The 16,184-nt window shown below is 33.6% G+C and overlaps 3 protein-coding genes across 3 annotated transcripts; 2 read left to right on the top strand and 1 right to left on the bottom strand.

The window, feature by feature from the left end:
* Window positions 1-2,664: 2,664 nt before the first annotated feature.
* LOC8266703 (subtilisin-like protease SBT1.2) lies at window positions 2,665-5,839 on the top strand. Its single transcript, XM_002526491.4, has one exon. It carries the CDS (start codon window positions 3,313-3,315, stop codon window positions 5,620-5,622), a length of 2,310 nt encoding a protein of 769 aa, XP_002526537.2. The 5' UTR covers window positions 2,665-3,312; the 3' UTR covers window positions 5,623-5,839.
* A 243-nt stretch (window positions 5,840-6,082) lies between these two features.
* Window positions 6,083-8,075, bottom strand: LOC8266704 (photosystem II reaction center PSB28 protein, chloroplastic). Its single transcript, XM_025158673.2, has 2 exons — window positions 7,801-8,075; window positions 6,083-6,876 (listed from the first exon to the last, which is right to left on the bottom strand). The coding sequence occupies exons 1-2, from the start codon at window positions 7,871-7,873 to the stop codon at window positions 6,413-6,415; spliced, it is 537 nt and encodes a 178-aa protein (XP_025014441.1). The 5' UTR covers window positions 7,874-8,075; the 3' UTR covers window positions 6,083-6,412.
* A 1,197-nt stretch (window positions 8,076-9,272) lies between these two features.
* LOC8266705 (bifunctional TH2 protein, mitochondrial) lies at window positions 9,273-13,440 on the top strand. Its single transcript, XM_002526493.4, has 6 exons — window positions 9,273-9,719; window positions 9,815-9,923; window positions 10,392-10,682; window positions 10,763-11,177; window positions 11,269-11,535; window positions 12,478-13,440. The coding sequence occupies exons 1-6, from the start codon at window positions 9,532-9,534 to the stop codon at window positions 12,888-12,890; spliced, it is 1,683 nt and encodes a 560-aa protein (XP_002526539.1). The 5' UTR covers window positions 9,273-9,531; the 3' UTR covers window positions 12,891-13,440.
* The last annotated feature ends 2,744 nt before the right edge of the window (window positions 13,441-16,184 follow it).

Here is a 16,184-nt window from a genome sequence, read left to right as displayed (position 1 = left end):
AAGTTCTTGGTATGATGTAATCCAAACATAATTAAAAAATTTACTTTTCAGTAGAGTTGTAATCGAACCGAGACAAGCCATACTGAACATTAATAAGTTCAGGCTCGGTTCGCTTAATTTTGGCAAAGGCTCGAGCTCGAGTCGTTTGAAAATAATTAGGCTCGTAAATAGCTCGAGCTCAGTTTAAATTTAATTCGTTAAGTGATTGCATAATGAGAAAAGCTCGAGTTCGAGCTTGTTAAATACAATTTAAGCTCGAACTCGAACTCATTTAGTATTTTTCAATAATTAAATTAATCAATAACAACATCTAAAAATATAGTAAGAAATAATAAAAGTATTAAATATACCAAATAAAATTAAAAAAATAAATCTACAGTTAAAATAATCAATATCAGCATCTAAAAATATAGCAAAACATGCACAAAAGAAAGTATTACTAAAACAACATGAATGATGAAGGTAAAGATAAAAAAATGTATAAAAATTACAAGAAATCCATATTAAACATATCACAATTTTGTATCGACCTGAAAAAAGAACATATAAATTAGTCTCATAATTTTTTTTAGTGGCACTCACCTTTTATTGAATAATATTTATAAAATTTAAAATAAATTTTAAAATATAAAATAGTCAAAGTTTGATATAATAAAGTAGCTAAATTTTTTTAGAATAATATATTAACTTATATAAATTACAATTTTAGTTTAATTTTTAATTTGATTACCATTTATAAATATAAGCATAAATTCAATTTAAATTTTTAAATAAATTAAGATTTTCTCAAAGAAATCATATAGTCCAACTCTACTTTATCGGCTCGAAGCCTTGAGTTGGACAAATATAAAATATTTAAAAACTGAATAGCATAATATTAAAAAGAAAATATTTTGTATTAAAGGTTAAAATGTATTAAGTTTTGTAATAATAGCAATATCACTGATAATATTCATTTAAATATAATGTTTATTTTTTTTCACGCTAGTGCCTAGTTAGTCATGACCTATTATATACTAATTAAGATTTTAATATTAAATAATTTTTTTATTAAATTAGTATAATTATAGGATGCATTTAGAATAATTTTACCATCATAAAAATATAATATAATTTTATAATATACAATTGTTCATAAGTAGAATAAAGTTGTAATAATGGATCAATTTTATTTTATTTAATTTAAAATATAATTTTATTAAATTTTCATAGACTATATTTATTTATTATTTTTATTAGTAATAGCTTTATTTAAATATTGTAATTATATTATTATTATTATTATTATTTTGAATTCGAGCTCGAGCTATAAATAAGTTTGCTCATTAGGCTATTTGCCGAGCTCATAAATGAGTATATTTACGAACTCTATAAACGAGCCAGATTACCAGTCCGTTTGCGGGCTTTATAAATGAACCGAGTTCGAATTCGAACTCACGAGACTATTCGCAAACTTGTTCATGAGCCAATAGACAAGCATATTTACGAGCCAGTAAATTAAACACTATCAATTTCGAGCTTGGCTTATTTAAATTTAACAAATGAGCGAGCTTCGAATAACTCGGGAGACGTTTAATTCATTTAAAGCCCTACTTTCCAAAAGGTACTACTTCATCTCTTTACTTATCTCGTACTAAATCGTAAATCTATTTCATGCATTTAAAAATAAGAATGATAAAAATATGTCGAAACTAACATAATAATAAGAAGGGTACTAAAATGAGAATTAGATATATTGTTTTATTATTATACTAAAGTTATTATTTTCACCTTTTAATTATATTTATGAAAATTTAAGTCGGATTGAGTTGAGATTGGCTTAATAGAGTTCGAGAATTTTGTGCACAAGTCGAAACTCACCAAGGTCTTATTATTCGAGTTTATTTTTCATTCGGTCTCATTTTATAAAAATAAAAACAAATAGTAATTTTTGTGCAATTTTGAATAAGATCGGTCTAAATAAGTATGAAAAAAATTATATTATTAAACCCAATCAAAATTCAAACTTTTTGGGAAAATTCAAACAGAACCTGCAAAGAAATCCAATTAGACGAGATTCTTGATGTATAAATATATATGAGTTAAAAACGTAAATCCATTATTTTTCAGCTAAATTATTGTTTATCTTTCTAATTATAACTATAATAAAAATAAATAAAAAACTCTTCAAACACATTATATTAGCTGCATTAATCACTTGCCATCTTCCATGACCATGTCCAAAATGAGGCGGAACATGCTAATCCTCCATAATCTGTGCTTATTATGGGTGACTCTGTGCATCAATTTTCAGTATTTATTCGTCACAATTGCTTAGCAAGGCCAAGATAGAAATGGCAAAAATTTGCTCCATTCCAGTATTTATCAGAATGGAACTGGGTTGCCATGTTTATATTTTAAGTCCAGCCCAGCGGATACTCACTCTTGAGTTTGTGGTCCTGACCCTGCAAAACACACATTCGAAGATTATAGATATGTGCTTGGATGAAGTTTCTTCAAACTCAACAACTGTAATCCTGAAAGTCAAATCTAATTCTTCAGTTTTGGAAATAAGGTTAGCCTATCAGTTAGGGTTGATTAACATGACTAAACAAGTTTCTTTGGTGTTTTTTTTTTCATTGGATCAGAAGATTCAGAACATTAAAATGTGGAAAGAAAGAAAGAGAAATTATGATAGTCTTTGTCCTGTCTGTGTCTGTCCCAAAAGATGTTCATGAATATATTGCGCAATAAAGAATGGTGAGACAATCAGAGTAAACACAAGCTGCACGGGGAGAGGGGAGCCATGGAGTGCAAAACTTAAAGCTGTGTGCATAAATGCACTATCAGATTAGCATTTAATATGTTATATGACTCCTCTTTTCTCTTTCTTTCTTTCTCCTATTCCTAGTACTACACACTTCTCTCTCAGACATAGACCACCCTGATTTAGAAACTGAAGACAAAACAAAAGATTCACCCATACAGTTTTGGTTTTAAAATTGCCATCAGCAATTGTATTAAAGATAGCCATAACATCTCGTGAAAAACCAAGGGTGAGGGAGAAACATTTTTCAGCTCCTCAAGGACAAGAAAAAAATAAAGAGCTTAATTCTAATCTATTTCTTTCTCTGAACCAAAGGATCCTCGTGATGAAGAGCTCTTAAATTTCACGAGTTTCATATTCTCTTACTCAGAGAGCTCAGAAGTGTTACTCAATCCCTGTTTTGAATTCTCTCCAACTCCTTCAAATACCCTTCATTTCCTTCCAGGAATCATGCATCAGCGATTTCCAGGATTTTTTGCAATCACTTTGATCTTCAGTTGTTTTCCATGGAAGCCAAAACCCACCTTTTCTTTTCCGCTCTTTTGCTCAACTTAGTCTTCCTCCATGCGGACGCTACTCTGCAGACCTATATTGTGCAGCTTCACCCTCAAGGTGTAACCAGTTCTTCCTTCTCTTCCAAGTTCCATTGGCATCTTTCATTTCTTGAGCAAACTGTTTCGTCAGAAGAAGACTTTTCTTCTCGGCTTCTTTACTCTTACAACTCTGCCATGGAAGGTTTTGCAGCTCAGCTTTCTGAATCAGAGGTTGAGTTGTTGCAGAAGTTGCCTGATGTTATTGCAATTAGGCCTGACAGGAGGCTCCAAGTTCACACTACCTATTCCTATAAATTTCTGGGACTTAATCCCACAAGTAACCAAGATAGTTGGTATAAGTCTAGATTTGGTCGTGGAACGATAATTGGAGTTCTTGATACTGGAGTTTGGCCTGAGAGTCCAAGCTTCAATGATCAAGGAATGCCACCAGTTCCCAAGAAGTGGAGAGGCATTTGCCAGGAAGGGCAAGATTTCAGTTCTTCTAATTGTAACAGGAAACTTATTGGCGCAAGGTTCTTCACTAAAGGTCATCGTGTGGCTTCTATTTCGTTGTCATCAAACATGTATCAGGAGTACGTGTCGCCGAGAGATTCTCATGGGCATGGAACTCACACATCATCCACAGCTGGAGGAGCTTCAGTTCCGATGGCAAGTGTGCTTGGCAACGGAGCTGGCATTGCACGAGGGATGGCTCCTGGCGCTCATATTGCAGTCTACAAAGTTTGCTGGCTCAATGGCTGTTATAGCTCAGATATCCTAGCTGCAATGGATGTTGCAATTAGAGATGGAGTTGATGTCCTCTCCCTCTCTTTAGGTGGCTTTCCATTACCTCTTTTTGCAGATAGCATTGCAATTGGCAGTTTTCGAGCAATAGAGCATGGTATTTCTGTTATATGTGCAGCAGGGAATAATGGCCCTCTGCAGAACTCAGTTGCCAATGAAGCTCCCTGGATTGCTACCATTGGTGCAAGCACACTTGACCGAAAATTCCCTGCTATAGTTCAATTGGGTAATGGACAATACCTTTATGGAGAATCAATGTACCCAGGAAACCAGTTGTCAAATACTGTAAAAGAACTTGAACTGGTATATGTAACTGATGAGGATACAGGGAGTGAATTTTGCTTTAGAGGATCCCTGCCAAAGAAAAAAGTAAGCGGCAAAATGGTGGTTTGCGATAGAGGTGTCAATGGAAGGGCAGAAAAAGGTCAAGCTGTGAAGGAATCTGGTGGAGCTGCAATGATCTTAGCTAATACAGAGATCAATCTAGAGGAAGATTCAGTCGACGTCCATGTCTTGCCTGCGACGCTAATTGGTTTTGAAGAAGCAATGCGCTTGAAAGCTTACATAAACTCTACAAGTAAACCAAAAGCTCGAATCATTTTTGGAGGGACTGTAATTGGGAAATCCCGTGCACCAGCGGTAGCTCAGTTTTCAGCTAGAGGACCAAGTTTAACCAACCCTTCAATCCTAAAACCAGATGTAATTGCACCTGGGGTAAACATCATTGCAGCTTGGCCTCAAAACTTAGGCCCTACTGGTCTTCCAGATGATCCTAGGAGGGTAAACTTTACAGTCATGTCAGGAACATCCATGGCTTGTCCCCATGTCAGCGGCATTGCCGCCTTGATCCGCTCAGCTCGCTCGGGATGGACCCCTGCTGCTGTTAAATCTGCAATAATGACTACTGCAGATGTGACTGACCATTCAGGACATCCAATAATGGATGGTAACAAACCAGCAGGACCTTTTGCGATAGGAGCTGGGCATGTAAACCCAGCAAGGGCCATCAATCCTGGATTGATATACGATATCAGGCCAGATGAGTATGTCACTCACCTATGTACACTTGGATACACTAGATCAGAAATTTTCATGATCACGCATAGGAATGTGAGCTGCGATGAACTACTGCAGATGAATAAGGGTTTCAGCCTCAATTACCCTTCCATTTCTGTAATGTTCAAGCATGGAACAACAAGTAAGACAATCAAAAGACGACTAACAAACGTGGGGAGCCCTAATTCCATATATTCAGTGGAAGTGAGAGCTCCTGAAGGGGTCCAAGTGAGAGTAAAACCTCAAAGGCTAGTATTCAAACACATAAATCAAACTTTGAGTTATAGAGTATGGTTCATAACAAGGAAGACAATGAGAAAAGATAAAGTGTGTTTTGCACAAGGGCATTTGACATGGGGACACTCTCACAATCATCTTTACAGAGTTAGAAGCCCCATTTCAGTCACTTGGAAGTATAAATAGCAGAGTTACAGAGTCACAGATTGTTGTGAACTAGATGGTCTAGGCTATAGTTCACTACTGCTATAGTGGTATTGCATCATATGATTTTAGCATTCTAAAATTTGATGGTGGAATTTGTACTTGATGGAAACATCTTAGTTTCTCATATTAGATTTCCAGTTTAAGATGGTTGAATTCAGAGATCAACGATACATTGATTCAAGGAAATAAAGCTTTATTCTCATTCCCTCTAATTGAAAAGAGTAATGCATGAATGTCATACAGCAAGAAGAGCAAATTGAGCCTCACTTCTCAATCAATTTTGTTTCTCCACTGAATAAAATAGGATACTATTACTAACATCTATATAAAGAAAACTGAATACAACAAGAAGCTGAAGACATGTCATGACATTGGTGCCCACAGCCCACACTTGGTGAATATAAAAGATACATGAAACAAATAAAAGCAGGTGCAGAAGTGTCCAACAGTCGAGCTGCTAAATATGAAGCTCAGTATCTGACAAACTAGTCAATGTTGACCAATTAACATAAAAATATGTGATTACTTGCAAGAAGAGACAACAGGACAGGTGCCATCTTGCTTTTAAATGACAAAAAATGGAGGAACGGAAATTGTACATCACTATGAACTGCAAAATTTGTTAAAGAGATAGGAGGAATATGGTGGTAGTTGCGAGTTGCAACAGACCTACACACAATCAACCAAGAAACTCAAGTTTTGCTTGACTAATTTACAGAAGACCAATGAGTTGACAGATGCAAAGCAGATTAGAAGTATATACATTGCCTTAACTCTTGACGAATTGTAGGCCATTGGCATTAGCATATCGCTCCATGAATCTCATGAATCTATCCCACTCTCGAGGTGAACGCATGACATATTTCGCCTCAATTCGAGCTGGCTTTCCATTTACAAATTTAGCACTAACATCAACTGATTGGAGAACCCCTTCCTCATCAATCATGTAAAAGCCAGTTATATCACCAAGTTCAGCAGAAGAGTCAAAAACAGAGGGCTCATCAAAGGTGAAAATCGCCATACCATTTGTGCCATCCCTTGACTTAGTTAGCCTTACATCTGGTATTGTCTGTTCATCAGTTCCTTGGATAAACTGGATTGATGGCTTGGCCATCATTGTAATAAATCTTGAGGATTTCTGCCTAGTCGAGGTCAACTGTGGATGAGACAGGCGTAAAGATTTTCCACTGAATGGGGATCGTGCAATGCGATGGACAGCCCAGCAAAAGGAGCCTATAAAACAAGACAGATTTCGTTTGTTTCCAGTTAGCAGATTAGATAGGCCATCAATGGCATAACAATTACATTACTCGGTTTCTAGTGTTACAGGTGCAGCAACCATATTGCTCAATACAGAATGTGTCACTGACATTAGCAAGAACCAGAACAAAACATGGTGAACTAAATTTATAAGCACATAAGTGAATTAACGAATGCCTTAGCTAAACTGCAGTCCTGTTAGTTTTATGAACATTAATCATTGCCAACAACAGGGACAAGAATAAGCAATTTGTATGTGGGTGTCCACAAACATGTAAAAGGATTGAGACGCACCATCAAAAAATTTAAAGTTGTACAAAGGATACTGACTCTTTATCCTTATTCCTTTAAGAAACTCCATGGTTATCAACACTTGACATCTACATCTCTGTTAATAACTAATCCCCACTTATCACCTATAATAATTCTTGGATGCTAAATTCTCCAATATGCCTAAAATAACGTCAAATTTTCCATATTGTATCCACATTCACCAATCAGGGTATACTCGACTCCTCAAATTTTCATCAATGCATAAAAAAGCTAGAAACTTTACAGTCAGTGGCGTTGTTAAAATACTCCTCTTAGCAAAATCCCACAGAGCTCTCATTCTCTGCACCAACACACATTCTCCTACCAGTACTATTCTCTAAACGTTAGACTAACCAACTTGGCTAATTGAATTTTTTTTTTTCTAAAATAAAAAACCTTTTCTTTTTAGAAAAAAGAAAAAAGAAAAAAAGAAATCTTGATATGTTATTATGGATTAGATGACAAAATGACAAGAACCCATATGTAAGTAACATCAAAATTTCCCAAATTTGTAGGTGAAACTATATGAAAGGGTCACTTGATTAAATTTAGACATATATGTGTAGACATATAAAAGGAGTATACCTGGGAAAGAACGTGTTTGATGCGAATAATGTGAGACAGGCGAAGCAAATGCAAGAGATTGCAGAGTTGCCATTTGAGAATGGAAGAAGAGAAGGAAAGTGATAAAACTAAAAAACAGAAAGAAGTGTTTGTAATTGTATAAAAAAGAAAAAGAAAAAAGAAGAAAGAAAATAAATTTTTTTCTTTTTTTCTTTTCTTTTGTGGGGAGTGGGTATTATTGTGTTACCTTTAGGAGAAGCTGAGATAGATAGTGTGGAATAAAGACAGCCACTCACTTACAATGAGAGATTTTTAGGAACATCATCAGTTCATCACAGTAACACACTGGATTGATGGCATTTGAGATAGATACTGGGCGCTGTCTGAACCATGCATACCTGGAAAATCCTACTTTGGACACGTGGCTCTCTATATTAATTTTGGGCTAGATTTATTGGGCTTTATTTGGATAGTTCATCTGATTTCGGGCTGGGCTGTTTACTATGGGCCATTATTTACTCGCTTAATCAATTCCTGGAAGTTAAAATATTCATGTCATTCTTTTATAAATTTGAGGAATACCCAAAATGCAGTTTAAGGGCGATGGATTAGGACTTGCACCTAAAAAAAAGAGAAAAAAAGGAAAACTAGGACTTTTGCAGATCTTCCTTTGCAGATTTATTGGAAGATAAACGTTTTAAAGATAAAATTATTAAATATCATATTATTTTAATTTTATAAAAAAATAATAAAAAGAGGTATTCTATTTTATTTGTTTATAATTTTTAAATTAAATATTTTTAAAAGACATTAAAAAGAATGATCTTATATATTATTATAATTTTGATCTAAGAAATTTAAATTAAGTTAGCATTAGTTAAAACTAAAAGGAAAACAATAATAATTAAAATAATAATGAAAGGGTAAATCAAATGTATTTATATAATAAAAAGTAGAAAGCTATGGGTTATACTTCAAGTGCTACGAAAAACACTTTGTAAAGTGGTAACAAAATATTGGAGGATTTATGTCAACTTCAGTCGGTGAATCGTGTTCATACCTCTAATTACACTTTTTCATAGGTTTAGAGTATCTATCTCGTTTGGGTCGGTCAACCTGTATTTTTTTGACATATATATGTACATAGTATTTTTATTTTTATTTTTAAAATTTAAATTTATATAATTTCTTTTTAAATCCTTTATATAAATTACATCCCTAATTGAATATCGGTTTAATTCTAAATAATAATAATAATATTGATTATAAATTAGTTTCATAATTAGATAATGATGATTTAAAAAAATATATTTACTAATAAATTAATAATTAACTTTTGAATTTTTAGGAGCTTGAATTTAACAGTATTTTAATAGAATAATCATCTTTTATATTAATTTAATATTAATATTAATGAATGATAGCGACCAACCTTTCACAAATGTACATTATACACATTTTGTATGGGCGACTCCTTTTTTCAAATAATAAATAAATAGACTCATTCCGAAAAAACGAGTGAGAAAACTGACCCAGTCTCCCGTGACTCACCTAATTTGACCGCCGGCTTCTCAAAAATTCCCGCGAAGTTAGACCTTTTTTATTCTTTCATTTTTATATTCATTGAAAAACCCACAGACAGAAACAAAAAAAAAAAAAAAAGAAAAACAAAACAATCTCTCCTCCACCAACTCTTTGCTGTATTCTTGTTTTTCTTCTTCTCTTTTTGTTTCTTGTTGAATCAGAAGAAAGATGCGTGAGATGGGAGAAGATCATGAAGGAGGCATAGCAAGAAGGTTGTGGTTAAAATGGCAAAGAGAAGGGTTATATGCACAGTACAGTCCTTTCTTTGTCAGTTTGGCTTCTGGTAATTTGGACTCTCACTCTTTTCTTCTTTCTGTCTCTCAAGATCTTCACTTCTTCCATTCCTTTTCTCACGCGTAAGCTTTTCTTGCTTTCTTTCCTTTTAATTGATTTCTTATTGATCATCACTAATCTCTTACTTACATACTCTTTTTTTTTTTTTTTTTTACAGATATGAATTGGCAGAAGATTGTGCAGATGATGATGAAGACAAGAGTTTAATTCGCAAGTTAAGAAAACGGGTTAAAGCCAACCTTAAAAACTACCATAGTATTGTCCGTGTATGTTTTCTTTCCCCAAATCATTGACTTTTCTTTTGAGAGTTAATTGCAGTCCGAAATTTATGTCTCCAACTTTGTGTAATTTTCTTCTCAAGTGAAAATTGAAACTGGGATTTAATACCTGGACTACATCTGAGTACGTTTCAATGGTTTAATTATTGAGATTGTGAACTGATTCTACAGATGAAAATGTGGTTTCGCCATTCTTCTTGTGATCTGAATCATGATGTCTTTTGTTTATGTTGAGGGACAGCATAGCTTCTAAAGTTGATAGATAGATTAACATTTAACGGTTCTTAGTGTCACTTAATACAATATCTGTCAGCCTTGTCTTGGACAGTGATTACCAGGTTTGGATATATAAGTAATTGCCTTTTAGTTTCTTCTAATTTGCATTTGTTCTACTTTGCATGAATGTGAAGGGTCATTTGTTTTGTATTATATATTCTCAAGAAGCTTGCTATACAGGAATGGGGATTTGAACTCCCAGCAGAGAATACTCCCATCATTGCCACTATCAAATATACAGAATTTTTGCTGGCAACGGCATCTGGTAAAGTTGAGGCAGAAAAAGATCCTGGTAAAATTGCAACTCCTTTTGAGAGGATTAAACTTGCTGCTTACACGCTTGGTGCTATGGCACCTTGCATGAGACTTCATGCCTCTATATGTAAAGAGATACATTGCCTTCTTGATCCTGATGATAGCAGTCATATTTACAGGAAGTGGGTTGATAATTATTGCTCTAAGAGCTTTGAGGTTTGTCAGATTACTGTGCAATTTAGCTTTCTTCTTGATTTGCTCTTTAACTTTGCCTAACTGGTGTGAAATTTGCATAGGAATCAGCTCTGCAAATAGAAGAAGTTCTGGATAGACTAAGCATTTCTTTGACAAGTGAAGAACTTGAAGTCTTAGAAAAGCTGTATCTTCAAGCTATGAAACTTAAAGTAGATTTTCACTGTACTCAACCAATTGTTCAACAAACAATAGTGCCTTTATCTCGGGTACAAAGCCCTGTGGATTCCTACATCACTATATTTTGTGATTTTGACATGACATGCACTGCTGTTGATTCCTCCGCCATTTTAGCTGAGATTGCATTACTAACAGCAGCAAAGGTTGATCTGACTGGATCCAAAACCAAACTCACTCGGATGTCATCAGCTGATCTGAGGAGCACTTGGGGTGTTCTGTCAGCACAGTATGTGGAAGAACATGATCGATGCATAGAAAGCATAATGCCTAGTGAAGCAGGTTTGTAATTCTTTGGTTGGATTATCTTTTAGTGTTGGTTCAGCTGTTAGTGAGGTGAAATATATCCTTTGTATATTTTGTTTTGTTGCAGTGGAGAAATTTAATTATGGAGGTCTGTGTGAAGCTCTTGAACAACTCACGGAGTTTGAGAAAAGGGCAAACTCGAGAGTGATACAGTCAGAAGTGTTGAAGGGCTTAAGCCTAGAGGATATAAAAAGGGCTGGTCAACAAATTGTTTTTCAGGAAGGTTGTAAAGGATTTTTCCAAAAAATTATCAGAGATGAAAATCTAAAAACTGATGTTCATGTCCTTTCATACTGTTGGTGTGGTGATCTCATTAGATCAGCCTTCTCATCAGGTATCTATTGTTATTATCAATTGATAATGTTTTTCTTTTAACGAAATTTTATTCATGACCAGTATGTGAGCATTTACGATGTGCATTCTCAGGACTTGTCTAAAAGTAAAAGGAATACATTTTTATGTTATTGGTACTTCTCACTAATGCATCCATATTCTGTATTCATCCTGATTATTGATGCATATTTTATAAATGAAATTCTATCCTGGTGCTACAGACAATAAGGCTAGATATAGTGAAAGGGGCATGAGTGTGCTTCGAGACTTTACTTTAAAAGTTATATTTATAGTATATCAGATTTTATAAAATAAACCTATTAATCTTGGTCTAGCCATAAAGCAAGTTAGTTTCATTGCCTATCAATCATTGTTAGAGTGTCTTCCTTGCCTTGATCACATTGATCTCCCGGGTTAAGGAAATTATTTATTGTAGATAAGAGGTCCTGAAAAACATTCAACTTTGTGTCTCTTATTTTGTTATATATGTAAATATAATCAAATTGAAGATGATGCTTCTGCCTCTAAGGCTGCCCCTAAGCCTTTGTAACATGCACAGTTTAGCAAAGGGAAATTGTCTAGCTTTAATATCTCTAATTATTTTTTGTTTCTGTAAAATTTGTTCCTAGTTGGGTTGGTGATTTACCAATGACCACATGTAGCTTTACTTTGTATGTCTGTCCACTATACATCTAACAATCTAAAATGTACTTCTATTTTACTCTAGGATTTTCCTTGACTAGTAAATTATAATAAGCAGCATAAGTTTGTGCTGATTTAGGTCTCTAAGAACCAGTTTTTTGTCTACTTTTGTGTTTTCTTTTACCTGGTTGATAGTATTACTAACTGAGGAATACTGTTGGTGTGAGATTTTTCTCTTTTTTATTTATAAGTTAAACAATCTTTCTCCTGAAAGTAACTGACATTTTTTCCCCATGAGCAGGGGATCTAAATGTTCTGCAAGTACATTCAAATGAGTTGGTTTACGAAGAAAACATTTCAACAGGTGAAATTATTAGGATGGTAGAGTGTCCAATGGAAAAGCTTCAAGCTTTCAATGACATGTTAAAGGAACAGAACCTTGATGTCCAGCAGTTGACAATCTATATTGGAGGTTCGGTTGGAGACTTACTTTGTCTGCTCAAAGCAGATATAGGTATTGTAATTGGTTCAAGCCCAAGCTTAAAAAGACTGGGCGATCACTTTGGCATCTCATTTGTTCCATTATTTTCTGGTGTGTTGAAGAGGCAGAAGGAACTTGGTGAAGGTGTGTCTCCAAACTGGAAGGCACCGCCAGGCGTTCTATATACAGTCTCTAGTTGGGCTGAGATACATGCATTCATTCTGGGGTTATAAGTTATTCTCTCCTTTTTTCTTTTTTTCTTTTTTTCTTTTTTTCTTTTTTCAATCAAAGAATAAACAAAAAGGCAAATGCATATAAATTAGAACATAGAGTATGTGGTGGCTAACTTTTTTACTTTAGCGCCACAGGCTAGCCCTTATTCTTTTTCACTTTAGGGACTGCCATCCGGAAATACAGATGCATTTTAGTTAGCTACACAAGTTTCAGGTATACTTCCGAGAGCCCTCTCTTTCACCGCTCGTGTGCACTTGCAATTTTCTTTTGAAGCTTCTTCTTGCTGTTGAGGTTCAAAATATCAAAGTTGTTCAAGTAGGGAGATGTTACCAGTAACATTTCTTGATGCGGAAGAGAAAGAGGTGAAATTTCATTATTGGTTTGTAATTGTATAGTTTGGTTTGATGCCAGCAAATGGTTCTATTTATTTGATTATTTTCCCCGCCGTTTCTCAATTTGATTTGGAAAGACACACCTACAGGATATATGGAACGCTATTAGTTTCTTTGTTGATGGAATGCAATTTATAAATGTATTTTAATGCTCTTATATTGTTGCTTGTGAAACTATATTCAATGGCATATGCAAGAGAGTCTCTTCATGTTAACTTGTGTTTATCAGTGAATGTCATTAAACATAGCATCTCTCTCATCACTTTCTCCTTCACTTCTTCTCTTTCTCTCTCTCCTTTTATCTGCTTCCGTCTTTCTTCCCACCCTCATAGAAGTCTGCCAGTCTCCTTTGGCCAAGAGTATTCTACCTATCTGCACTGCATAGAACTAAAATGACATCGACTCTCTTAATGATGTGCAGTTGTGGTCTGTTATGATCATCAGTTTTGCAGGAATTTATTTTGTATCACACCCTTTATTTGATTTCTCAGCTTCCTCAACTCTCTCTAGCGAAACACACTTACTTAGGTCCTGAAATAACTTATCTTCTCATTAATACTTTGCCAAGTCTCTGATTTTGTCATCTGAACACGAGGAAGCGTACAAATTTTAAGGTATCAAGAAAGAATTCATTCATGAGAATTTGTTAAGGCAGGATTCTTATATTGGTCATATCCTTCAAGCTGTGCCAACGTAGAAACTCCCTTTCGTTTTCTCCAAGTTAATAACGTTACATAAATGATAGACATGGTTAGTTATTAGTCTCCCTCATGGTCTCTCAATGTTTGGATGCAGACAGAATCTTTCTGCAGGAATTAATTAGACCAAACACTCTTTACATCAAACCAATTTGAAGCATTAGCATTTTCATCACTCGAGAACTTAACTGAAGTAAATTCTTCTTTGTTATTAACCCAGCCTAAGGTTTGAGCTCCAATCTTAGCATTTTGGATTCTAATTGCTGACCCAAATGACAATGGCACACCCACAACATCAAAGCAACCAACTAGCCCTCTATCAACTCCACATAGCAACTGATTTTGAAGATTTGAATACGGCCCTAAAGAGAGTCCGGCACCATCCTTGAAACCATCAATCTGCTCTCTTCTTCATCCTTGGTACAAACCATGGTTGAACAAATTTGAGCCATTCTTGTAGCAACTCCAACAAATTAACAGCTTTATAAAAGTAATAAAAAAAGTGTTATTCTTTGCATATTAAGCTCGTTAAACCTACAGCTTTTCTCAAAAACATTATTAGGCAACATATTCCTGAATATATTCAGCCATTAGAATTCAAACGCACCTCCATAACGATAACAAGGAGCTAAAGACCAAACAACAAAAGTATTACAAGCAGCAGTTGTAAATGCATTAGTAAGAATCAAGTTCCATTCTTTCTTTTGCTTTGTACCAAACTAAAGAGAAAGCCCTATCGAACTTAATGCTTCCAGGGAAACTTTATAACGCAAACATGGATCAGCTATCATCTTTCCAGTAAAATCCCTAGACAATCCTTCAGGCAGAACCCTAAAAAAAACCCTACCCGTGCTAGGGCTTGCATTGAACCAAAGAGACCTTGTAAATTGAACTGAACTCAACATCCTGTTTAAGACCTAAAGGCAAGTCCTTTATAGTCTTCATCCATTCACTCAAAACAGCGTCAGCGGCTTCTTTATCAATAATTTCAGGAATCAAGTCTCAGTCTGAAAACCCCAAAAAGAGTCATCATTTTCACGACCATCATCATCTGGGTATTATACTCGTCATCATCAGCGATTGTTCTTGAGTAATAGAGATTTTAAGTTAAATTCTCACCTCCTCATTAACTGAAATTTTCTCTTATTTTTAAGGTGAGCTATGTAGCATTCCTCTTACTTTTGAAATTATTAAAAATTTATTTTTTATTCTACTGTATTTTTATTTTTCTTAAAGAATGATGAAAATTTTTATAGTTAAAAGATAAAATATTTTAAAAAAATTAAAAAAAAACTATAGTATATTCAGTTAGAAATATAGGCATGTGAATTTCACAACTAGGAATTAGAGGTCAAATGATCTAATTCGAAAAAGGTATTTTTAAGAAAAAGAAATCAAAAAACTCATTTCTGCCTTATTTGATCTTTTGGTACAAATTCATGGGGCAAAAGAATTATAACTTTCGTCCTTGTAAATTATAATAGGAACATACAAATTGCAGAACATAATTCCAAAAATAATTCACCTGCATGATAATAAGGTAGAATTTAATTAAATTTATATATACTAACATGTATGTTTAATTTCAGTTAAAATGAAAGTTTATTTATAATCTTAACTCATTAAATTCATAACTAAATTAAATTATAAAAGACAGGCATAATTTTAAAATAAATTACATATTTGTAAGATAATATACTTTGTGTTTAATTTCATTTAACTTTCTTTACTATTTTTCTCTCATATATCTCTATGAATTTTTATTACAAATTATAAAAAAATAAAATATTCATTTCATTTGAATTAAATCTAATTTCATTTAATACACAAACTATACAAATTCATTTGTAAATAACATAAAATTTAACCAAAGATAATGTTTATGTATTTATTTTAATACTTATTATTAGTAGTAAATTTGAGATTTTAGAAGCCACTAAATATAAAATGATCTTAAAATTATTAAATATAACATGTGCCGCCAAAACAAAAACTTGAAATAAAGTATATTTTCTATTAAAAGAAACTAAAGTTATTATAAATTTGTTTTAGAGCATGATTCTTTTTTATGCCAATTATTTATTCGATTGAAACTATGTATTTAGCTTGCATTTTTGTAATTATTTTTTTTATTTTATATAATATTTTGTTGATTTTAAATTTATGTATGTAATTTACTTTTAATACATTAATTTCATACTAT

Source organism: Ricinus communis, chromosome 7, assembly GCF_019578655.1.
Source record: "Ricinus communis isolate WT05 ecotype wild-type chromosome 7, ASM1957865v1, whole genome shotgun sequence".
NCBI classification, from domain to species: domain Eukaryota; kingdom Viridiplantae; phylum Streptophyta; class Magnoliopsida; order Malpighiales; family Euphorbiaceae; genus Ricinus; species Ricinus communis.
The sequence above is the reverse complement of the archived record's forward strand: the minus strand, read 5'-3'. Positions and strand labels throughout refer to the sequence as shown.

Bases quoted from the DNA above. Each gene is read 5' to 3' on its own strand.
- LOC8266703 (XM_002526491.4), top strand. From the start codon at position 3,313: ATGGAAGCCAAAACCCACCTTTTCTTTTCCGCTCTTTTGCTCAACTTA.
- LOC8266704 (XM_025158673.2), bottom strand. From the start codon at position 7,873: ATGGCAACTCTGCAATCTCTTGCATTTGCTTCGCCTGTCTCACATTAT. The intron at 6,877-7,800 runs GTATACTCCTTT...CTTGTTTTATAG, and splicing joins TCAAACACGTTCTTTCCCAG to GCTCCTTTTGCTGGGCTGTC.
- LOC8266705 (XM_002526493.4), top strand. From the start codon at position 9,532: ATGCGTGAGATGGGAGAAGATCATGAAGGAGGCATAGCAAGAAGGTTG. The intron at 10,683-10,762 runs GTTTGTCAGATT...AAATTTGCATAG, and splicing joins ATTGCTCTAAGAGCTTTGAG to GAATCAGCTCTGCAAATAGA. The intron at 11,178-11,268 runs GTTTGTAATTCT...GTTTTGTTGCAG, and splicing joins CATAATGCCTAGTGAAGCAG to TGGAGAAATTTAATTATGGA.